The sequence below is a fragment of the Protopterus annectens genome, chromosome 7.part0 (genome assembly GCF_019279795.1).
Source record: "Protopterus annectens isolate FY-2018-M chromosome 7.part0, PAN1.0, whole genome shotgun sequence".
Lineage (NCBI taxonomy): Eukaryota > Metazoa > Chordata > Ceratodontiformes > Protopteridae > Protopterus > Protopterus annectens.
In genome coordinates, this window is record NC_056739.1 from 595,457,254 (window position 1) to 595,482,839 (window position 25,586).

The 25,586-nt window shown below is 42.6% G+C and overlaps 1 protein-coding gene across 1 annotated transcript in view; it reads left to right on the plus strand.

Annotated features, from left to right (window-relative positions):
* Nucleotides 1–25,586, plus strand: part of LOC122806064 (serine/threonine-protein kinase ULK3-like) — a 571,755-nt gene that overhangs the window by 270,192 nt on the left and 275,977 nt on the right. The window contains exon 8 of the mRNA XM_044076303.1: nt 8,862–8,967. Coding sequence (XP_043932238.1) covers nt 8,862–8,967 — 106 coding nt within the window. The remainder of the gene's footprint in view (nt 1–8,861; nt 8,968–25,586) is intronic.

Consider the following 25,586-nt stretch of genomic DNA (forward strand, 5'->3'; position numbering starts at 1 on the left):
TACGAACAAACCCATCTTTCCTTCCTAAGGTATGTTCTGTCATAAATATTAATCAGTCCATTGAACTCCCTACTTTCTTCAAAAACCATACCAGCAAGTTGGAATATATGCTGCACAAGTTAGATGTCCACAGACAGCTAAGATTTTATTTGGACAGGACCAAGGATTACAGAAAAACAGATCAACATTTTGTTGCATTTGCAGACAATAAAAAGGGCATGGCAGTTACAAAACGTACACTTTCTAAATGGCTTACTGATTGTATAGCTTTTGTGTATTCTGAGTCAAATCAGGCCTTGCCCACCAAACCTATGGGCCATTCTACTAGAACCGTTTCCACTTCCTTGGCTCATGCAGCTCGCCTGCCTTTGGACACGATTTGTGCAGCAGCCACGTGGTCTAAACCACATACTTTCATCGCTCATTATAGAGTTGACAAAGCCTCCAAAGACAGGACATCTTTTGGTTCCACTGTGCTCAGAAACGTTCTTCCATAAGTCACTCAGGGTGATGGAGCTAGGGACGCTACCCGTGTGTAAGGACAAACGGCGAGATTGAACACTCTCACATAAAGAAGTTATGTTCTTACCATAACGTTCCATGTGGAGTGTTCATCTTGCCTTTGTTCTTACATTCCCCCCCTTCCATCCCTCATGTGTTTGGAAGAACGAGTAGGACTAGAGTCTGGTCCACATGCCTTTACCTCTTCCAGGTATATTGCCTCTTACCTCATGGGGTATATTTCGTTACCCTTTAGTTAATTTATCAGTGAGATAGTGTCTCTGAATTTTTGTGGCGGTATGTAGCCTTAGCACCTCAGGTTTATGGTTGGTCTGGTGTGCTTGCAAACTAGATCTGAGTAATGGCAGGGAGGATTGTGGGATATAGCCTGGTCTCGAGCTTCTCTAAGATGCAGAGCTTTGCTATGCGGCCGACTTGGAGCCGAGGATTGGCTCCGAACCCCGTGTGTAAGAACAAAGGCGAGATGAACACTCCACATGGAACGTTATGGTAAGCACATAACTTCTTTTTTTTGCACAAATAAAATGTTAAATATTTATGTTAAAATGATATGTAATATAAAATCCATAGACGTTCTTCGTGTTTCACTGTTGCAGTCATCACTTGTGGGTTATCCCTGCTGGGTATTGCTCGGCCGGCCTGAATAGCAGAGTAAAGGGTATCCCTCCTGCGTCGGCTGTCTTGAGTGTAAAGCTGATGTCAGGTTGTCAGGGCTATAAAATTAGGAAGCCAACGCCATTATATCTGTCTTTCTTGCTGTGGAGCCCGAAGCAGAAGCAGTACGCAAGTGCATAGGTTGCCGGTTGCCAGAGTGAAGGAGTAGCCATCTAATGCCAAGTACCCCATTGTGTAACCTTTTCTTACTTTTAACCAATGTCAGAGAAAGTCAATAATTGTCTCAGTTGTGGAAAATAGATTGCACACCGAGACTTCCATACCCACTGCGTCACTTGCCTAGGTCCAGACCACGACATCCCCAGATGTCAGTTTTATTTAATGCTGGGACTATTAGAAGGAAAGCTGAAATTGTAGCTAGATACTTTAGTGAGACTGTTCCTCAACACAAAATGGCATTGGTCGATCAGGCTGCTGTTGATTTTCCCAGAAAAAGGAAAGATAAGGAAAAGGATAGGCCTCAAAAAGTTAGGCCCTCTGACAACTCCGATCTGAAGTCAGCTAGCCTTCCACCCAGTACAGTTGCTGAACTAAATGAGGTGCCTTCGTAGCCCCTGATGCCAGCCGAGGATCCGTCGCAGGCCTCTACCAAGACCCATTTGGAGTGGGGTATGCTGCCAGGTCCCTCTTCTCCTGCCGGTATGTTGGCCAGTCATGCGCTTGGGTCCAGAGCCTCTTCATAGGCACCAGCTTCTGTAGAGACTATTCCAGTGACCAACGCCAGGCAGAGACCGACAACCATGCTGCCAGTTAAGCTAACCCTGTATAAGGCTGTGGAATCCACTAGGCCCAAAACCAAGACAACCCCTAGAAAGATCCCATCCCAGGGACCCAGCCTGTTCCACCCAGCCTGCTCCACGGTCACAGTAGCTGCTTAGAATGGCAGAAGATCTAATCACCCTGATAAGAGGAAGCCAGCCCACCCAAGCGACCCCAGCCAAAAGGAAGAGGGACACTTCCCCTGAGGCTCTTGCTGACCAGGAGTCAGAAGGGTCAGACCTAGAAGAGTCGGACACTGAAGAGCAGACCTTTGCAGCATTGAGGATTCAGATGCTGAGGAACCCATTCCTGCTGCCTACCCACCTGAGGACCTCTCCTTCGGGGAAACTTTTAAATTCACTCAGGGAACATTTTCACTGCGAGGCAGAGGACTGTCCTTAGTCAAAGAAGAGACAGGGGAGTTCCTTGGCCTGCCGCAGCATAAACCTGTGGCCATTCCCCCAATCCTGGATGTAGTGGAGGATGTCTTTCTGGAATCTGCACTCACCCTGGGCTCTCATCCTGCCTCCAGGAAGCCAGACAGTTATAGGATACAAGACACCCGCAAGTATCTTTTTAAAAACCCTACAGCTGACTCAGCGGTCATGACTCAGGGTCCCAAAGGGGCTAGGGCTAGCTCCTCTAAAAGCTTGAATTGTCAGTTTCATATGCTTAAATACCAGCAAAATGTGCTGGAGTTATTAAAACAAAAAATGCCCACCCTACCAGACAGCAGAACAACCAGGGAACTAGCAGATACAGACTAGCTCCTAGGTAGCCAGTTATTCCCTGCATTGTGGGTTTGATGCCTTGGAAGCTTTTAGCAGGGCTGTAGTATCTGACTTAGTGATCCATAGGCAGGCCTAGGTAAGAGAACAACCTTTGCCTGACCAGGTAAAATCCAAACTATTAGACGCCCTTCTAGACAAGGACTAGCTATTTGGATCCAAGGCTGAGGAGGTTATTAAGAAAATGGAAGACAAGGCCAAGTCTATGCAGACTGTGAAGGATTTTCTGCAGGTACAGCCTGCCAGGTTCAGTAGGAACTTTCCCACAAAGCATTGGTCGTTTCCTACCCAAACAAACCCTGTCCAGAGGAAGGGGTGCAGGGACAGGCCTTCAAGGCACCAGTCCCAAACCCAGCAGAGATCCAGGCAATGGACCATTGCAACGCCTAGGCAAGGGAGTTCTAAGCCTACTCCCTTCTCCAAGGACTCGCAGTGACTTTCTCCTCTCCATTCTGCCCCCCACCCCCAGAGAAACTAGGAGGAAGACTTTCCCTCTTCCTACAGAATTGGCAAGCCTTCACCTCAGATCTATGGGTCCTAAAATTATTACTAGTGGGTACAGATTCTCTTTCAGAGAAAACACCAGATACTCAGGCTTCCCAGATGTACCAGCAATCAGAGAGCAGAAGCAGTCCGCCAGATCCAAAAGCTGTATGCTCAAGTCGCCATGGAAACCTGTACCAAAGGAGCAGGCTGGAAAAGTGTTTTATTCAAGACTGTTCCTGGTACCCAGAAAGGAGGGTACCTGGCACCCTATTCCCGACCTATCCACTCTGAATCTCTCCCTCTTGGTTCCAAAATTCAAAATGATGACCCTACAAAAACCTTTGCCAATGCTGATGCCTTATGGTTGGCTAGTGATCCTAGATCTGAAGGATACCTACCTCCATATCCCCATAAGCAAGTCCTGCAGGAGTTTCCTGCACTTCAGAGCAGGGTCACTACACTTTCAATTCTCTATTATGCCCTTTGGTTTATTTACTGCTCCCAGTGTCTTTACCAAGTACCTGGCTCTTGTCATTGCCTACTGCAGACAGAAGGGTATGCAGATTTACCCTTACCTGGATGACTGCCTCATCCAGGCAGACACCAAGGAAAGACTTCTGCAGGATCTCACCTTTGTCTAAACTCTCCTAACCTCCCTCCCTCCAGAGAAGCAGACCTTTCTCCACGCTTTTTTCCCCAGCTGTCTCGCAGGACCCACCTCACAGCAAGGAAGTTCCTGCAAGCACTGGGATATATAGCCTCCTGCATCCTGCTGATTCCCCTAGCCAGACTGCACATGAGGAAACTACAATGGTACCTCAGGAACCTCTGGTGCCAACATTCACAGTCACTGGAGTACCAGCTGCCCAAGATTCTCTGCTTAAAGAAGGAACTGTTATGGTGGGCAGAGGCGTGTACCCTGAACAAGGGTCTGCCCTTTATCAGACTTCCACAGGGCCAAACCATCACCACAGATGCTTCAGACACAGCCTGGAGGGCACACCAAGGAAGTATTTGCACCCAGGTTATTTGGGAATAGGAGGTTCAAGGCCTACATATCAACCTAAAAGAAATGCTGGTGGTTCGCAGGGCAATCCAAGCTTTCAAGGATCACCTGAGACCAGGAGTGCTCTTAATCAAGACAGACAGCACAATAGTAATGTACATCAACTAGGAGGGGGGGACTCACTCCTACCCCCTTTGTCGCTTAGCTATGCAAATCTGGCAGTCAGCCTCAAATCTGGGACTACATCTGATTGCACAGTATATCCCAGGGAAACAGTGCACCATGGCAGACCAGTTAAGCAGAAGCCTCCTGGATCCCCATGAGTGGCAGCTGCACATGGGGACCTTTCTCAACATCAGCAAAATCCTGGGGGTACCTGGACATAGACCTCCTTGCAACTTCAGACAACCACCAGCTAACCAAGTTCTGCTCCAAAGAGTTCCATCCAGAATCCTGGAGGGTGAATGCCCTCTCCTTCCGCTGGGGCAGTCTGTTTGTGTACGCATCCCCCCCCCCCTTGCCCCTGATTCCCAGGGTACTTCTCAAGATTAGGGAGGAAGGCCCAAAGGCTATTCTCATTGTTCCAGACTGGCTCCTCAGTCTGGCAAAAGAACCTCCCATGAATCTGCCTCTCGTAACAAACCTAACTCAGGAGAAATGCATCCAAACCTCCCCACACTCAAGCTGTCCTCATGGCTGATTCCACAAAGGCGGATGACGCCACAATCTTCGGCAGGCAGGTTTTAAACATTATTAAGGAGGCCAGAAGACCCAACACCAGAAAATCCTACTCCTACAAATGGAAAAGATTTACCATCTGGTGCCACTGCAAAGGTGTCAACAGGACTCAGGCCAGTCTGCCATTGATTTTGGACTACCTGGCAGAGCTCCTAGAAAAGGGATTGTCCTACTCCTTCATCAAAACACATGCCTCTGCTATCACTGCCTATATTGAGTAGGATTAGCGCATTTATTCCCAACATCTGTTAAAACAGTTCCTTAGAGGGTGGCCCACATCAGACCACCTGCTCCTACATGGGATCTAAACTTTGTCCTGGAAAAACTGACCTTTCCTCCCTTTGACCCAGCTGATTCAGCAGACCTGAAGTACCTTTCTTGGAAAACTGCCTTCCTGCTGGTCATCACCTCAGCCGGGAGAGTTTTGGAACTTCGTGCCTTTATGGCCACTGAACCTTTCATCATTTTCCATGCTGACAGGGTGTCTGTTAGGACCTACCCCTCCTTTATGCCTAAGAATCTCAATGGGAACACTCAGATCTGCTCTGAGTTGCAGCACAATGGCACTAAATATACAGAACCAACTGATATTGCCAACATCCTAGCAGATAGGTTCAGTGCTATCTCTATACCGGAAGAATGCAAAGTTCCTATAATCACGGCTGCACAGGTAAAAAACACTCTCTCCAAAGCCAAGAACACAGCATCCATGGGACCTGACAATATCCCAGGCTGCGTTCTACATGAACTACAGAATGAACTGGCACTCTACCTAAGTACCATGTTCAATCATAGCCTCACCTCAGGCTTTATACTCACTGAATGGCGCACCGCGATGGTTATCCCACTCCACAAAGGGGGAGCCACGACGGACCCCAGGAACTACCGCCCCATTAGCCTGACTAGCGTGGTCTGCAAGGCCATGGAATGTATCATCGTGGAACTCATAAACAAAGACATTGGTAATCTCCAAACTCTGAACCCTCCCCAGTTTGGTTTTGTAAAAGGCAGATCATGTCTCCTAAACCCGATTGACTTCTTTGAAGCAGTCACCAAAACCATAGATGAGGGTAAAATGGTTCACACAACTTATCTAGATCTCTCCAAGGCTTTCGACACCATCCCCCACTCTAGAATTATAGATAAGCTCACTAAACTAGGTATAAATCCCTATGTCACAAGATGGGTTGCCAACTGGCTCACGGACAGAACCCACACTGTGAAAGTGGCGGATTCCAAATCCGACTTCAGACCAGTGACAAGTGGAGTACCACAGGGTTCAGTCCTGGGTCCTCTCATGTTTGGTATCTACTTCTGTGAAGTGCAGGCTAACACAGAAGGTCTTTGGCTGACAAAGTTTGCAGATGACTGCAAACTAGGAGCCATAATCGAAACTCCTAACGATGTGGACAAACTACAAAAGGGCCTCCTGAGACAGATACCTGGTGTCAAAGTCATGGCCTGAAGCTCAATGCCAAAAAGAGTATTGTCATCCCCTTTGGTAAAACTCTGTACCCATGAACTACCACATAGCTGGTAGTCTACTTAATGCTGAAAATGTGATGAGACCTTGGGACACAGGTGGACAGTAGTCTCTCCTTTGATAATCACATCGCCACAGTGGTCAGGAAATCCTTCTACGTGGCTCATCTCATCACAAAAGGATTCTCATCCAGAAAAAAAAGAGGTCATTGTTCCCCTCTACTCATCACTCATTAGACCCATTATAGAGTACAACGCCCCTTTTGGTATGTACCTCACAAGACATCTACAACAACTGGAAAGACCACAGAAATACCTCACAAAGAGGATTACTGGCCTCAAACAGATGCCCTACGCAGACAGTCTCAAACAACTACAGCTTTACTCCATCACATATCGCCTACTCGGGGGTGATCTCTGCCTAACATACAGAGCTATGTCAAACCCAGAGCTGTTGGACATGCTCCACTTAAAGAAATCCCAATCCCTATGAGCTACACGCTCTATGGACCTAAACCTTGTCACCACAATAAACAGAACATGCTGGAGGGATAGATTCCTGTCCCAGAGACTTCCCATACTCGGGAACAGACTACCCATCTATGTCAAACAGAGCTCCTCATTAGGACTCTTCAAGAAATAATATTGATGATTGGATGGGGAATGAGAAATTCACCCCAGGGATCACTTCTGTGGCTCTGCTCGACAGGGGCACAGGAAAATAATCTTCTTGGGTGGCGAAAGCCAGGGTACATTTTTTGGCTAGGCTTATATAGGCCCTAGGGCCAATAGCCTAGTACCTACCTATGAGCCTGTGAACCTATAAGGTGGTCTCGGATGTTACCCTCAACCAGGCCATCCATCTACCTAACTTCCTTCTTTCCCACCCCCCATAATAAAGGGGAAAGAATTTTGCTTACCCTAGATGTGCGCACACAGTTGAGATATTACCTGGATAGGACCAAGACTGTCAGAAAAAACTGACCAGCTACTGGTGTCTCTTGGGACCGGGGGGGGGGGGCGCATATCCAAACAGACCAATTCTAAATGGATTTCACATTGTAACCATTTCTAAATGGATTTCACATTGTATCCATTTCTGCTATTTCTGTCATGGAAAGAGTCCTCACAAATCCATCAGGTCACATTCCATGAGAGCAGCCTCTACTTCCACTGCCTTTCTGAGAGGGGTTCCAACCAAGGATATTTTGGAAGCTGCTACCTGGACATCAATCCACACTTTCACCAAACACTGTCAGCTGGCTGCCTTCTCCAAAACCAGGGCAGGCTTTGCGTCTGCAGTCCTCTAGGGCTTCCCATTGAATTGGTGCTTGCTTTAAGCTCCTATCGTCCTTCCTCCACCCTGTTTCTCAGCTTTGTGAATCTTCCCACAAGTGATGACTGCAACAGTGAAACAGGAATAACATAGTACAGTTGTGTACACTTGGCATAAATGTAGACGTTCGAGTGTATTCACCATTGCAGTCCTGTTTCCCTCCCACCGTCTCCCTTTTTCTCTTTCTTGGGAGGAAGAAAAACTGATGTAATGGTGTCAGCTGCCTCATTTTATAGCCCTGATGACCTGACGTCAGCCTCACACTCCAGTCAGCCAATGCAGGAGGGAAACCCTTTACTCTAGTATTCGGGCTGGCCAACACAAGTGATGACTGCAGCAGTGAATGCACTCGAACTTCTACATTTATGATAAGTGTACACAACTGTATTTTATGTAAACCATAAATACTTGTTGTAGTTCTAAGTGGTTCACAACTGCAATCTAATATTAAGCTGTAAAGTGTATTAACAGATGACTGAAGTAAAGAAAGTACAGAAGGGGTTAAGGGATGTACTATGGTCTACAGAGTCTGGAATGCCCAGGAAGGGAGGAAAGTACACAATGTTGAGAGATATTTTGTTTTATGTGAGCTCCAACCTTCTCAGGCTTGCATGGGTTGTTAAAAGGAATGTTGTGGAGATAAAATGTTGCTGGTACTAAAATTTACAAGGTCGAAAGCAAGACTGGTTGCCAAGCCAGGTGGCTTGTATTTTTCTAAAACATTATTGTTAATAAAAACATGTGCAGCACTAAGTGAGACGCACGAGGGTCTGAAAAGACCCTACTTGCTAATGTAAAAATTCTGCATGCAAGTTACTGATGATAAAGATTATAAAACCTGTGTGACTTTTCTGCTTGGTGGGACTGATTTTTAAACATTGTAAAGGTAGTCTCCCAGCGCTGACGTATGTGGATTTAAATAAAAAGAAAATGTTTTGCACATCCGGAAGAGTTATTCTTGACTCAGGACTAAAAGGTAGTTAATGTTATTTGTGTATATTTTAAACTGCACTTTAACACTTCACAGAGGTGCTGGTTTGAATTATGGTGCGTTCTTTGTTTATTCCAGACTGCTCTGGTGACAGAAGCTGTGGCAAAGGACGAACTCCGGGAACATGCCTCTGCACTTTCGCTCTACTGCAAGGCTCTCGACTACTTTGTTCCTGCTCTACACTGTAAGTTTTACACTGAGTGTTTCTTTAAGTTGAAAATAGATGGGTGGTAAAGGGGGTAAAGAATGATTCCTTATACTAATAGAAAAATGTGGTTGCTAAGAAAACATATGTATGCATCTTGGAATTTTCTTAATGAGTTGAGTTGTGTGTGTGTAATTTGTGCATGTGTTAATCTGGAGACTGAATATGAGACATGAATGTAAGCCATCAACATTGTTCTTAATTTAAGAGGATGGAGAAAAGAGCAGGGAATAAGAAGGGAAAAGCAAAGTGAGATACAGGATCTGATTTCTTCCACCTCTGCCTGTCTGCTGTGTGACGTTGAACAAGTCACCTAATCAGACAGTGCTCCCAGGTTGACAGCTGAAAAGGGGCATTATGTTCATTGGGATTACCTTGTTAACAGACAAATAAATGGTTGAATTCTGGCATAATGGTTAAGGTGTTTACTTCACAGACACAAGGTACAGGGTTTGATTATCACCTTTGAGGGAAATTGGCTAGACTTAAAATGGTCCTCAAGGCTTGCTACCCTAGTATTTAAAAGTCTCATCACCTCTTGTAAGCATATGCATCCTATCTCTTCTCCATTGGAATTGTGAGCAGAGTCCATAATCCATGGCACATGGTCCCAACTCTCCTTCCCCCCACCCCGAGACAGGCAAGCAGGCTTCATCTTTGTCATTTCTGCCCCTCCCTAACTAGCTTCTGCAGTGCTTTTTGGTTGCTAATCAAATTTAGGTAATCTACGTTGCAGTCAGGAATCCATTCTATGAGCTGGCTCTTGCTTGTTTAATAAATTATTTCCCAGACTATGTACATTTCACTGAGTGCATTTTTTAAGAAGACCTCAGAGTAGTCATATCCTTTCACTTCTGTCTTCAGCAATACCATAGTGTCTTTTAATGAATGACCAAAATGACTTGACAGTGTCTGCAGTATAGATCAAGTCAAGACATCAAGCTGCAAGGGTTGTTTTTTTTAATTGATTTATTTGGTAACCAGGTAAGTAGACTGTTCACCACAGAACCTTTTCAATTGTGATTCAGCTGTAATGCAAAGACTAAAGAAAATGCATGAAGTTATGCAGTCAGTAAATAACATTATTTATGTTCAAGTTATGCAGTCAGTAAATAACATTATGTTCAGTAGAGATCATCTGAAGTAATCATGCTATATATATATATATATATATATATATATATATATATATATATATATATATATATAATGTTATCAAATAGTGGAGCAATATATGTAGTTAATTGATGCTATTTTATATATTTTTTATTTTATTTTTTTATTTTACATTTGTTGACTGGGCTAGTCTAGCTGGATACATGTCCCTTTTCAGTAGAGGCCCAGGGAGATAAGCTCCAAGCAAAGTAAAATTACAGAAAACAATAGTTAAAAAATACAATACTTCAAAAAAAGATAATACTTAAAAAATACAATACTTAAAAAATTTCTAAATTGCTATACATAGGAGAATATATCTTGCTCTGAATAAGATCAATCAGTTAAAACAGATATAAAAGACAAGTTTTAATTGCATTCACAAGAGGTCCTTATTTTTAACAAAGCCTCAAACATTGGCTTTAAGGTTGAGCAGTTTTAAATATTTCTTATATTAGGCCTCAGCTGATCGTTTATAACTTCATAGGTTCATAGGAGTTTACTAGGCTAATGGCCTGTGGGCCTTTACAAGCCTAACCATGTTATACCAGTGTTCCCTAATTGGCCTTGGTTAGATTGTCATTATTTGCAGAGTGAATCTATGATTAACATCGTCTGCCCCTGTCCACGAGGATCATAGGTGCCATCCCCAGAATGAGTTTATGGTCTCTCAGCCAATTGTCTAGGTTATGTTTGAATTAGGGTCATTGAGGAGCTCTGCTTCACGTGAATTGGGAGTTTATTCCAGAGCAATGTCAATCTCTGGGAGATATCTCTGTCTCCAGCATGTTCTATTAATGTCACAGGCTAGTTTGAGATCCCTGATTTGCAGATTGCAGCATTTCCATTAGGGCAGGGTCAGAGAGTGCTCTGTTGGTCAGGCACATGTTGCCTCTTAGCAGCCTGTAGGATAACAGAGTACAGTGACAGGGATTTCAGTCTTTCCATGTAGGTCATATTTTGGAGGATCTGAATTTTCTTGGCGTGAAATCTCTGTGGTCTCCCCAGCTGCTACAATGAAGTACATGCAAAAGGGAGTATTGTACTCTATTAGTGGTTTGATGAGGGTCAAATACAGAGTTGTTATATAACATCCTTAGTCTTGGATATGATGCCCTTACTTATGAGATGCACAACATAGAAGGCTTTCCTTACCACTGTGGACATATGATGGTCGAAGTTTAGATCGCTATCAACCTGTGTTCCCATATCTCACATCACTGTGTTTGAGCTTAGGGAGTTGCTGTCAGTATTGTAATTTGCAAGTATTTCCTCTTTCCCAAAGGGTATAATAATGCACTTTTTTGCATTTAGTTTTAGTCTGTGGCTTTGGCACCAGTCATTTGTCTGTGTTAGCCCTTTTTATAAATATGTTAACATCATGTGGAGACATAATAATTGCACCCAGTTTGCAATCATCAGCGAACTTGGTAAGCCACAGGCCATCTACTTTTGCCTGGACATCCAAGAAATATATTCCAAACAGTAGAGGCCCCAGCACAGATCCTTGTGGAATGCCACTGGTAATTGGTCTACTGGTAGAGGTAGCATCCCCAACTTTGACATTATGCATTATGTCGGTGAGCCAGTTGGCTACCCATCTAGTGATGTATGGGTTAATCCCCAGCTGGGAGAGTTTCTCAATGCTGTTTCTGTGTAGTAGGTCGGAAATAAGAACAACAGAGGTCCAAGGACACATCCTTGCAGTACTCCTTTACTTGCTGTGTGCTGTGCCTTAAGTTTCAGTCTCACATTTCTTAGCCTTCTCTTTATCCTTTTTTCTACTCTACACACTCTTGCTTACTTGCTCTAAATGCTCAATTCCTGGCCCGTTCTCATAGCTTGTTCTATCTTAAGTTTCCCACCTCACTTTTATCTCACTCTTGACCTCCCCCTTTGAAGCATTCTTTGCCCACCTAAAATCCCATGTAATAGCATGCTGTCAGCTAATAGGACTTTCAATTTGACATTCCTGTCCCTTTTTTCTGCATTTACATCTACAATCAGAATTCTAGCAGTTTTGTTCACCAAGTTGCTGTGGTGCAGTCTGGCCCACAGTAACAGATGGTCACCTGTACATAGTTAGTACCAATTGACAATACTTTGGCTTATTCACAGGACATTTCTCACTCCTACTTTACTTATTTTATCATCAAATATCCTCACTTCCTGTAACATAACTTTTACACCTTTAATACCTCTTTCTCTATCCTCTTTTTGTTTGACTGAAAAATCATACTCCTTGAGTATTTTTCCCCTTTTTCTCCCTTCCTTTATCCCACAGTCTTGTAACTTGTTTGTTCCTTATTGTAAACCGGCCACAATTGCAAATATTGCAAGTAGCCAAAATGTCTGGATTCTGTCATGTGATGTATTCTTTGACATTATATGTCTGTTGGTATTTTATGATTTTTGTATACTGGCTATACTTTTTTGGTATCTTTTCTATGTCTTTGTAAAATCAACTTGTCTACTACTTCATGTATGTGTTCCTGTGCTGTTATTGAAAACTGCCTATTAGATTAATGTTCTACCCCAGTTAGCAAAAAAAAATCTCCTATTTTGTTCCCACTCTGGGAGATCAGTGTAACATTTATTATTCATGATGCAGAATAATGAGACAGAGCTGGACTGTATGTAGACAACATTATCATTTAGTTCAAGTGTGTGTTGGATAACGGATCCAAAAAAACAAGGTCCACATTGACCCAGGCACCATAAGATGAAAATCATTCCTTTAAATGAACTAACGGCACCAACCACAGAAAAATTCAACCAGTATTTATTCATGAAGGAAGATTAAATGCTTTCATCCCTGCAGCTCGGGACTTCGTCAGAACAATTACAAAACCAAAAAAAACTGTTTATATTTTCTACAAGATTAAGATAATTAATTTATCAAACAATAATCCAATAAAACAATTAAATAATTACATCCAAAACAAAATGTTAAAATATCCAAATTACAATACACGTGTTCTCAAAAAATATATGTATGCATTAGCATTACACAAAAATGTTAAAATATATAGTTGTCTAATACATGAATCATTACAAATAAAAATTCATTAAAATGAAGACCACAAGTGAAAACATAATTTTGCAGCCCTTATTTTTAACACTGGGTAAATGGAAATCTGTTCATTCAGTCCAGTGAATGTGGTGGCATCTAGTCAAATTTGTCACACTAGTTCTCCATAGTCAGTTCTATTATCACACTGCCTACCCCTGATAATTGGATGCATTATTTCCAAAATATCAAATTCAAACTTTGTGAACCCTTGACAAAGCAGGGAGTGTTTATATAAGGCATTATTTATATTCTATTTTTAATGTCATATAGGTGTTCGTATATCCTTTTTGCTAATTTCCTCTCAGTTTTCCCACATAAAAGGACTGACACTGTTTGCAAATAGCTATATAATGTAATCCCTTTGTTTCACAATTTCCTTTCTTGAAGGTAACTTTAGTGCAGCAGTGGGAGTTCAAAACAGTACGTACTTACACAAACTACATCTCCCACATTTCACTTTGTCCAATTGATATTGTAGGGTTACCTAGTAGGAGATGTATTTAACTCCCCTCCCCCTTACTACCTCTGCTTACTACAAGGTACATCTCTTGAGTACCCCCTCTCCAAAAACATAAGAGTTAATTCTGTCAAGTTCTTCCATAAATACAGTGGATATAAAAAGTATACACACCCCTGTTAAAATGCCAGATTTATGTGATATAAAAAATGAGACCACAATAAATCATTTCAAAACTTTTCCCACCTTTAATGTGACTTATAACCAATTCAATTGAAAAACAAACAAATCTGTTAGGGGAAAAAATATAAAAAATGTACAATAAGCTGGTTGCATTGTGTGCACACCCTTAAACTAATATTTTGTTGAAGCACCTTTTGATTTAATTACAGCATTCAGTCTTCCTGGGTACACACCTGCCATCAATTAAAGAGACTCTGATTAACCCCAAATAAAGTTCAACTGTCCTAGTAGGATTTTCCTGACATTTCATTTGCCTGCTATAACAAAAGCCTTGGTTCGCAGAGAGCTAACAAAGCATCATCTCATTGTTGGAAGGTATCAGTCAGGAGAAGGGTACAAAGAAATTTCCACAGCATTGGATATACCATGGAACACGGTGAAGACAGTCATCAAAAAGGGAAGAAAATATGGGACAACAGTGACGTTGCAAAGAACTGGACGTCCCTCTAAAATTGATGAAAAGACAGGACGAAAACTGGTCAGGGAGGCTGCCAAGTGGCCTACAGCAGTACTGAAGGAGCTACAGGAATGTCTGGCAAGTACTGGTTGTGTACTAAATGTGACAACAATCTCCTGTATTCTCTGTATGTCTGAACTATGGGGTAGAGTTGCAAGACTGAAACCTTTTCTTACACAGAAAAACATCCAGGCCCGGCTAAAATTTGCAAAACAATGCATCGTGTTAGGACTAGTAGGACCCCTACTCTTTAATATCTTTACAAACAATCTCTTCACAGATTGCCCTCACTCCTCATTTATCCGATATGCTGATGATTCTACTATTATGTCTTGCTCTGATAATCTCTCTCACCCAAGACTCCCTTCTATCGGTTGAAAAGTGGCTAAACTGCAGTGAACTCTTACTCAATCCCAAAAAACATAACTTCTCTTACTCCCTAAATCTCTAGAACAGTGCAAAAACTCCACAGTCACATCTCTCAGTAATACTACTATCTCAGTCGAAACTCACACTAAACTCCTTGGGGTGTTATTGAAAACCAGCTTAAATCTGATATCCATGTTCTGCAAATCATCATAAAACTCACCAAAAATTGTGTCTATTATACAGAAATAAAAAAATACCTTACTAAAGACAATAGATGTTCCCTGGCTCAAGCCTGTTTATTGCCTACTCTCTTATGTGCTGCACCGATACTCACTAACATACAATCCAACCTCATGTCTAAACTTGAATCCACCTACAGTAAAATTGCTAGATTTGCAGCAAACCTTCTGTATCGATCCCACCACTGCAATGCCTTACAAAATCTTCTATGACCTGAAGTCCACAATGAACTTCTACTTCCACAACTCTGCCTTACTCACTCAGCTGTAACTAATCTCTCCCACTGCCCTGCACTCTCTACCTTAATATCTCCCTATATTCCCAAATGCTGCCTTCGTAGTGCTAACCAGAATCTTCTGAAAGTATATAAGCCCCTCAAACGAATAGGTAAACGTCTGTATAGTCATTTGGTTGCCAACTCCTGTAATAAACTACCACCAGACCCAAGAGCTGCCACTAATCGTTTCCAATTTAAAAAAATGCTAAAAGATTATATGCACAAAGCATGCTCTTGCCCTTGCCCTACTCCAACCTGATGTATCTTCTCCTCATTCCTCCTCTTCTCCTCTATTTCTCCACTAATACTCTGACATTCCTGTCTTCCCACTGCAGGCTGATTTTATCAAAATGTAGATATTATTTACATGTCACATTTTAACTTGTTCTTTAACTGTCTACCATTAACTATGCTGTCACTCTGTTTTTATGTAACAATCCTAAGACTTCTGACTAGTTGTCTGTTTTATTGCTGCTGTAGCTTAAATCTACCATGCTTTTATTGCTGGTATAGCTTACATCTGCCTTGCTTTTACAAATAATTATGCTCTACAATCAATGTCAAGTTATATATTTTTTTCTTCTGATCATGTATTTTTTTGTACTGTTGTAAGTTTTTTTTGCATTGCTTATACAATTTTGTATTGCTTATACTATTTTGTATTGTTTATACTTTTTATATTTTGGAGCTTTCCTCCTAGGGTCTCTGCTGTAAAAGGGCTTTCCTGCCCAGTCAGACTAATTCGGTTAACAGATGTCAAGTAAATAAATAAAAATAAATTCACATCCAAATAATGTGTAGACAAGGATGTATGTTTATAGGTAAACCTTAAGAATATAGCTGTACCTGTAATGTATTTAAAGTGTGTCCTTGTCCTCTGGACGTTTCTGCCAAACAGTAAAAATGGTGTCCAAAAACTTACAATAAATTGCCCACCAGGTCTGAAAGGAGTATACCAAACCATATGATGTAATTGCCAAACTCTGATGTAGGTGAGAGATGCCAAACCTCTTAAAGCTGCACACATATACTGCATTCTCTTGTTCTTGGAATGAAAGTTTCCCTGTTTGTTTGAGGTTGATGCTATTCATATTTTCTTGGAGATTGCTTCAGTAGGAAGCTATTTCAGTCTGTTTAATGCTTTAATAGCAGATGTATTTCTAATATACATTTCCATTTGTTTCATGTACAACATTTGTTGTTTTTCTTATAATAGCAATATAGTCAGTTAATGTAGTTAAGTGTTTTCAGTTCTTGGGGCTGTCTAAAGTATCTGGCTGGTATTATAAGTAACTTTCCAAACTAATAATAATTGGGAAAGTGTGGTCTGCATTTCTGATGCTGATCTAGTAGGAACTTCATTTTCATTAGGTAGTCTGTCAAGATGTTACGGATTTAGCTGAACATTCATCTGCTCCCCTACAGCTGTATCTGGGGCACCTTTTGGCTATCTGTTTGGATAATTGCCTATAACATCATGTATGTAGTCACTGTATACAGCACAGTGACTGTGAAGGATATTTGTTTTGAATAAATGTCTCTGGTTTCTTGTCAACAAGTTCTCATCATTGTTATAAATAGTATGAGATCTTGAGAGCTCTCTTTTTTTTTTTAAATCCCCTTTTCTCAGCACGGACATCTCCCCGATTTCTGCGGTATGTGCCTGCCACCGAAACATCCTCCTGCAAAACAGGGCAGCCCATTCCCAGTCTGCTACTACCCAGCGTCTTGGACACCTACATGTTCTGGAACTCAGCGTCTCCCTCCCTGCTGACTAAAGGACTTAAACCTCTCAAGAATTATAGTCCAAAACATCTTCCTGCAAAACAGGGCAGCCCATTTCCAGTCTTCTCCTACCCAGCGTCTTGGACACCTACGAGTTCTGGAACTCAGCGTCTCCCTCCCTGCTGACTAAAGGACTTACACCTCTCAAGAATTATAGTGTAGGTGATTGTCTATGGTTTATTACTGTTTATTCTACCTTTTGTAACACTTTTTGGCTGCACACACGCTCGGACAGGCAGTTTTTCCCGGCCGTTTTATTGCTGATCTACTCTGGGTGAATTAACCTGACTTGGTGGTGTTACTTGCTTTGGCCACCAGATGGCAGTCTATCATTATAAGGTCCCACCGACCATACCCTTAAGCCAGATACCTAGCTGGGAAAACGGGCTGAAAACAAAGGTTACAGCTTTTTATTTTCACCTAGCCATTGATCCCCCAAGCAGACCTGAATAAACACTCTAAAAGACAGACTTGTATAACATGTCTAACAAACTAAAAGTGTAAGAAACAATCCTGCAACTCAAAACAATCTGCGCTGTTCCCATAGTGTCTACAATCCTTGCCTGATTGTTTCTTAACCTCCTACCTCCTTAGGCTGGGCTTGCCCCGCTCCAGGAGTGGCCATACTACCCCCCTCAGCACACGTGTTGCACCCTCCCCCACTCCTTACCTACCAGGAATCTATAAATATACGCCCACTACTTTGTCGCCATTTTTAAATCCCCCTTTTCTCAGCACGGACATCTCCCCGGTTATTGCGGCGTGTGCCTGCCAGTAAGTGCTTCAGATTACTGCTGTGGTGTAGCTTTAATGTAACTGATAGTTACAGGACTGTTTAGGTCAACATGTGCAGAGCTGCCTAACCCTACTTGTGTTGCTTGTAATACTGCCAGTACGAGCTAAAACCTGCTTTAATTGTTGACTATAACACAGTATTGATAGTATCTGTGTCAGTTACGTAGCATTGTTCTGTCCCTATATTGTGTGGTTGATATCTGCTTTTAAAATTGTAATCAGGACAGTACATAGCGAATTGTTTAGTGATTAGGTGTCTGCATCTCCTACGGTGCTTCTCACGTGCATGGAATTTACATGAGAAGCGATACGCTGTACTCTGGCTATACTATAGTGAAGTGCTTAGTGATGAGTCTGCATCTCCTACGGAGCTGCTCACGTGCGTGCAATATACATGAGAAGTGATACGCTGTATTCTGGTTATCCTGTGATGTTAGGAATTTGTTGTGTAAGCTAAAGTTTGCATGAGAGCTAGCCTTGTTCATCTGCTCTGAATCTTTCCCTCTTCCTCCTTATCCTCCCATTATTTTCCCCATACTAGCTGTAAGTTTTCATACTGCTAGCCTACTGCTTGGTGGTGGTTTTTAACTGGGTTTTACAGTCCTACTTCCCTAATTTTTCTACTCTCCCAGCTTACTTTTCCACCTCACAGACACTGCTCGCATCCATGTCTTCTCAAGTCTTCCTATGTCTTTCTAATCACCCTACCTGTAGTGTGTACTTACTACTTTTCCCTCTCTTACAGCCGAAACATCCTCCTGCAAAACAGGGCAGCCCATTCCCAGTCTGCTCCTAACCATCATCTTGGACACCTACGTGTTCTGGAACTCAGCGTCTCCCTCCCTGATGACTAAAGGACTTACACCTCTCAAGAATTATAGTGTAGGTTATTGCTTATGGTGTATAGGTTCATAGGTAAGTACTAGGCTATCTGCCCATGGGCATTTGTAAGCCTAGCCACAGATTGATGGCTTTCGCCTCCCCATTAGATTAGTAACCTGGGCCTCTGTCAACAGGGCTTCTGAAGTGATCCCAGGGTAGAACTTACGATTACCCATCCACTCATCAAGATTTCTCTTGAAGAGGGTCAGAGAGGAGCTCTGTCGAATATGGATTGGGATTCTATTCCAGAGTGAGGGGAGTCGCTGGGACAGGAATCTATCCCTCCAGCATGTCCTGTTTATTGTTGTACATAGGTTCAAGTCGCTAGAACGAGTGGTTCTGAGGGATCTCGTTTTTTTGAGGTGAAGCATGTCCATTAGTTCAGGGTTTGACATGGCCCTATAGGTCAGGCACAGGTCACCTCTGAGCAGACGGTAAGCGACTGAGAAGAGCTGGAGCTTTTTAGTCGTGCTTCATAGGGTAATTGTTTAAGGCCCTTAATCCTCTTAGTGAGGTACTTCTGTGGTCTTTCTAGTTGTTGCAGGTGTCTAGTGAGGTACATCCCAAATGGGGCATTATACTCTATTATGGGCCTAATGAGTGAGGAGCAAAGGGGCACAATCACCTCCTTGGATCTGAATGAGAAACCTTTTGTGATCAGGTGTGCCACATAGAAGGATTTCCTGGCCGTTTTGGCTATGTGGTTATTAAAGGAGAACATGCTATCTACTTGGGTACCCAGGTCCCTAATTACTTCTTCTGTACTTGGTGGATTCCCATCTATGTGGTAGTTTGTAGGTACTTTGTTTTTCCCAAATGGGATTACGATGCATCTTTTGGCATTTAGCTTGAGGCCGTGACTTTGACACCAGGTGTTTGTCTCTGTGAGACGCTTTTGCAGGATGTCTGTGTCAGCTGGAGAGTCAAGTATTGCACCCAATTTACAGTTATCTGTGAACTTGGTTAGCCACAGTCCCTCCGCCTTTGCCTGTACTTCAAAGAAATATATACCGAACAGGAGGGGTCCCAGGACTGAGCCCTGTGGGACTCCGCTTGTGACTGGTTTAGAGTCAGACATGGCGCCTGCCACTCTTACCGTGTGGGTTCTGTCTGAGAGCCAATTGGCAACCCATCTTGTGACATGGGGGTTGATATTTAAGCTGGTGAGTTTATCTATGATTCCTGAGTGTGGGATGGTGTCGAATGCCTTAGCGAGGTCCAGATATGCTGTGTGGACCACCTTCCCTTCATCTATGGCCTTGGTGACTGTTTCGAAGAAGTCAACCAAGTTCAGGAGGCAAGATCTGTCTTTAACAAAGCCGAACTGGGTGGGGTCCAGTGTCTGGAGGTTCCCAATGTCCCTGTTAATGAGCTCCATGATAATGCGTTCCATGGCTTTGCAGACCAAGCTAGTCAAGCTTATAGGGCGATAGTTCCCAGGGTCATAATATACTAGATTGGGAAATGTATAGGTTTTCATGGAAATCAAAAGGAGTGATAAATAAAATAGTACAAGTTATCTCATATCATATACATGCATATAATACTTTATGGCTTCAATAGAATAAGGGTACCATATACATATACATATATTTTGATATAATATATTCAGGGATATTATATATCACATAATTTGATACAACACCATTATGGATATAGATTTGTTTATTCATCATTATTATTTTTAGTTTCATCCTTATCCTCATTTTTATTTTTATTTTTATTTGTAGTTCACATTTAGTTATATAATTCTTCATATGAAGTCAAGTTTTTAAAAAGATACATATACATATATATGTTTTATATTAATGACATTTTTACATTTTTAGTCAATATGATTAATGTAATACGTTTAGTAATGATTTAATTGAACAATTAGGTGGACCTGTGTATTTAAGTGATGGAGCAATTAGATTATTCATTCTGATGAAGTAAATTGTTGAACTGTTGACTGCGTGTTTTTTTCGTGTCTTGTTTTAAGAATAAATATCCATTATAGCTGTGGAACTTTAAAAATTTTCTCAGATAACTGTGGAATTACTGGTGAGTACTGTGCATTAGCTGTGGCAAACCCCGACCGCGGGAACATCCTGGTCGTTTATTACCAGTTCCCAGGGTCAGTTGTGGCGCCACCTTTGTGGAGTGGTACGACTGTTGCTGTATGCCATTCTTTGGGTACATAGCCTGTAGAGAGGCTGAGTTTGAATAGTGATTTGAGATGGGGGGTTAGTTCATTTTGAAGCTCTTTTAAGACGCAACCTGGGATAGCATCTGGTCCCATTGATGCTGTGTTTTTGGCCTTTGCAAGGGCTGTCTTCTGTGTCTGCGATATCTGGAGCACCACATTCTTCTGGGATGGGTGCTAGCTCCTTTGGTGGAGGGGGGGGGGTGAAGTTTGCACTGAACTTGTCAGCCAGGATGTTGGCAATTTCGGTTGGTTCAATGTATTTATGGCCATTATGCACTAGCTCTGAGCATATCTGAGAGTTTGCCCCTAGACTCTTGACATAGTTAAAGAAGGCCTTGTGGTTATCCTTAGAGTCATTGGCTATTTTTCTTTCGAAGTTGGGCTTGGATGATTTAATGAGGGAGCGCAGTTTTTTACTGATGTTAATCAGAGATGCCTTCTTATTTTGGGATTTTGTTCTATCTTGCAGGAGTTTCCTCCTTCTGTTGTAAAGTTTATTTATGGCCGGGGTCCACCAGACTGGCTTCCTCTTTTTTGAGGAGTTGGTCTTGGTTTTACTTGGGATGGCTCAGTCCATGCATTCTTGAAGGTGTTCATAGAATGCACTTGTAATGGATTCTGCCGATGGGTCATCATTTTCCATTTGATTGGGAGCTTTGAAACTTCCCACCTCGGTCTTGAGGAGTGTGAAGTTGGCTTTAGGGAAGTTTTTTACCTTGATTTCCTTGACTGGGGGGGGGTCAGGATGTGGATGTCCAGTGTGATTAGTTTGTGATCTGATCTTACCAATGACAAGTTTACCTCAGGTGTGGAACATAGGTTCCCCATGTTGGTGATGACCAGGTCCAGTATGTTGTGTCACCTCTTTTGGGAGTGGTGACCAGCTGTTCAAGGGCATTTGAGTTTATAAACTCAAGGAAGCATTGGGCTAGGGCGTTTGAGCTTGAGTAGTTTTAACAGTCAATGTTTGGATAGTTGATGTCACCCAGTAGCATGGTGTTGGGTAGAATCTTCATACTTTCTCATGTTCGCAGGAATGCTGCGTGAGGGTCTCGAGACAAGGTGGGAGATCTGTAGCAAGTTATAAATTGAACAGTCAATTTACCCGCTGTCAATTGCACTTGGATGGTCTCAGATTCCGCGTGCTGTGCTACTAACCTGGAGGTGTGGGTGTTCTTGATGAATATGGACACATCCCCTCCTTTTGTGTTCCGGTTCTGGTTTTGGGACCTAAAGGTATGGTAGGAGTTATAGCCTTGTAGTTGGGCTGCTCTTTGGAGCCTTGAACCAGGTTTCTGTCACTGCACATATGTCGATTTCTTCCATACTAAGGAGAGCCTTGAGTGCCTGCATTTTGAGGTTTAGACTTCTGGCGTTGAGCAGCATTACCCTCAGTTTTTGTTTATTATTGTTGATTATGGAGGCGGGTTTGTCTTTTGAGCCTTGCCTAAAAAAGGCAGTATTGGGACGGCAAGAGTCTTGGCCAATATTCGAAAGCCCAGGGGCGACAGGTGCAAGCCGTCTCTGGCGAAGTAAGGTGGCTTGTCAAGCATGTTGTCCCAGGCTGACAAGTACTGGATACCCTTTGAATGACACCAGTAGTTTAACCAATTGTTGAAACTGATCATTTTTTCTTCGTATGCTGGCATCATTTTGGGTGAGGGCAGGATGCTACTCAGAGTCAGAGTCATACAAGCCTGGGCTACATGGTCAGAGAGCTCCTCCATGTCTCTTTTCATGTAGTCCAGGGAGGTACGTCTCAGGTCATTTACGCCAACATGTACAATGACAGAGTCATATTTGTACTTGTTGTGAAGTGACCTGAGTGCATGTGTTATGTGGCAGTTTCTGGCACCCGACAGGCAGCTTACGGTAACCTTATCCTTGTTCAGTCTAGTGAGTGGGACGTCTGTGTGCCTGATGATAGAATCACCAATTACTAGTGTGTTAGGTGTGTTATTTAGCCTTAGGGGCTGTTTTTGCTTGGCACACTGACGTTGTGACGTATGTGTTGCCTGGTTTCTGTTGTGGGGTGGGGGTTGCTTGGGTGTATGCTTAGGAGGTCTCTGTTGTTTAGGCAGATTCTTATTTCGAGCCTCCGAGTATGATTTTGCGTGTTTCTGAGAGTTGTTCTCTGGTGCAGCTATGGCTAGTCTGTGAGTCTGGTAATGTGGTGCTAGTGTTGCCCTTCTCCTTGTGACTGGTTGATCCAGTTGTGGGTTGAGAGAGCTTAGCCTCCAGTTTGGCTGTGTTGCTGCATCTCTCACGTATGTTTTTGTTGGTTGGGAGGAGGAGGGGGTTGTCTGTGTACATGAGGCAATTGAAACATTGCTTCAGGATGCCCATATTCACCAGCTGGACCAGAGAGCACACCTGCAGCTGTCTCTTGAACATGCCTGAATAGATGGTTGGGACTGTATTGCTGACTGGATGAGTAAAGAGCCTTATACTTCCTGAGTATAGGGCTGAAGTGCAAGCTGTAAGCTAGTGCTAGTTTTAGTGAGTTTTAGTAAGTGCTGGTCATAAATTGCCTTATTTCTAGTGCTGGGTTGAAGTGTTTCAAGGGAAAAACTGAAGTGCAGACTACGTGAAACCTGGAATAGTTTAACTGCAGCTAAACAGCGGTGCGCAAACCTGCGCAAAACCGCGCTAAGCGGTTTTTATACTAGGGAGATCAAAAAGGATAGAAATTAGCCCAAAATGGCCAATGAGCTACAAGTTGCTGGGCTGGGACCACTCCTACAGGGGCAGATAGGCTGCTCAGTTCCCTCTCTCACAGTGAACAAGGAAGCCACCTAACTATTCAAGTGTGATATGGGCAGCACAGGAACCTTTACCGCAGTTCTGGATTCAGCAAAGCCTGAAAACTGGACTAGACTAGTTCAGAAAGGCGGGAAAACAAGGAATTTTTTTTTCAGAAACAACAGAAATGCAGAGCTTAAATTACTTTAAATACACAGAGCGCACTTGAATGTGTAGCCTGCGACTGTGTTACCGGTAATTTAAATGCAAAAATGACAAACAGTGACTTTTTTCAAGTGCAACAAGGAAATAAGTACAGTAAGCAATGCAGATATCACTAGGGATCCACAGAAGTTCTGAAAATCCACATTTTAGGCGGAATTAGCGTTTCAGGGAAACAACAAGCAAAAACAATACTTAATCAAGTCCAAAGTCTCTCTCTTATCTCTCGGCCTTGTGTAGGACCCTGCAGGGCACCACGAGGAGCATGCCGAGCTGTATACAAGCGCAAAACCGCACTACTGTTTATTCTACCTTTTTTAACACTTTTTGGCTGCACACTTGCCCGGACAGGCAGTATTTCCCAGCCGTTTTACTGCTCATCTACTCGGGCAAATTAACCTGACTTGAGGTGTTGTTCCTCTCTTTGGCCACAAGATGGCAGTCTATCATTGTTAATTATAAGCTCCCACCAACCATACCTTAAGCCGGCTGAAAACAAAGGTTACAGCTTTTTATTTTCACCTAGCCATTGATCCCCCAAGCAGACCTAAATAAACCTAAAAGGCAGACTTGTACAACATGTCTAACAAACTAAAAGTGTAAGAAACGGTCCTGCAACTCAAACCAATCTGCGCTGTTCCCATAGTGTCTACAACCCTTGCCTGATTGTTTCTTAACCTCCTACCTCCTTAGGCTGGGCTTGCTAGCTGCTAATGAGATGGCCTATCCAGTATCGATTCTTCTGAACAGATCAATAACAGAAAGCAAAATCCCAACCATCTGGAAAGTAGCATATGTCACCCCACTACACAGTGGTGGGACCTTTACAGACCTTACCAACTATCACCCCATTGCCATATTATCCCAACTTGCTAAAATGTTAGAAAAATGTATTTACCAGCAACTTATGCAATACCTATTGAAAAAACAACTTCTCACTCCTACCCAACATGGGTTTAGACCAGCCCGTAGTACAACTGCCATTCTCTCTTTCACCAGCTTAATCAACCAGAACCGGAATCTAGGCAAACTAACATCAGCCATATTTTTAGATCTATCAAAAGCTTTTGACATGGTCAACCATCTCAAACTTCTTGACACCCTCACTGACCTTGGACTAGCCACTGACTCTCTAGCCTGGTTTCAAAACTACCTAATAGGCAGACAGCAAGCAGTCAGGTGGGATAACAAACTATCCACACTGCTCCCTATAACAACTGGAGTACCACAAGGATCAATATTAGGCCCTGTATTATTTTCCATATTCATTAATGATCTCAACAAGATCACCCAAGATGCAACTGTCATAGAATATGCTGACGACGCCACACAAGTCTGCTCAGCCACCAACCCCCTCACACTCCTTTCCACTACCCAACAAGTCTTCAAAACCACAGAAGCTTGGTTTCTCAGTAAAAACCTGCTACTGAACCCAAAAAAGACCAAACTACTAATTTTCAAACCTAATAAATCCAACTTAGACACTGAAACTCTCAATGTTATATCTAATGATGGTACCATTATCTCCCCAGACCCCCACACAAAACTACTGGGTGTTACAATTGACAACAAACTGAAGTTTGACCTGCACATAAATCAAACCATCAAAAACATGCACAGAAAATTAGGCAGTCTGTACAAAAACATAACATGCCTAAATCAACAGACTAAAATTACTATGGCTCAAACTCTGCTACTATCCACGTTTCTATA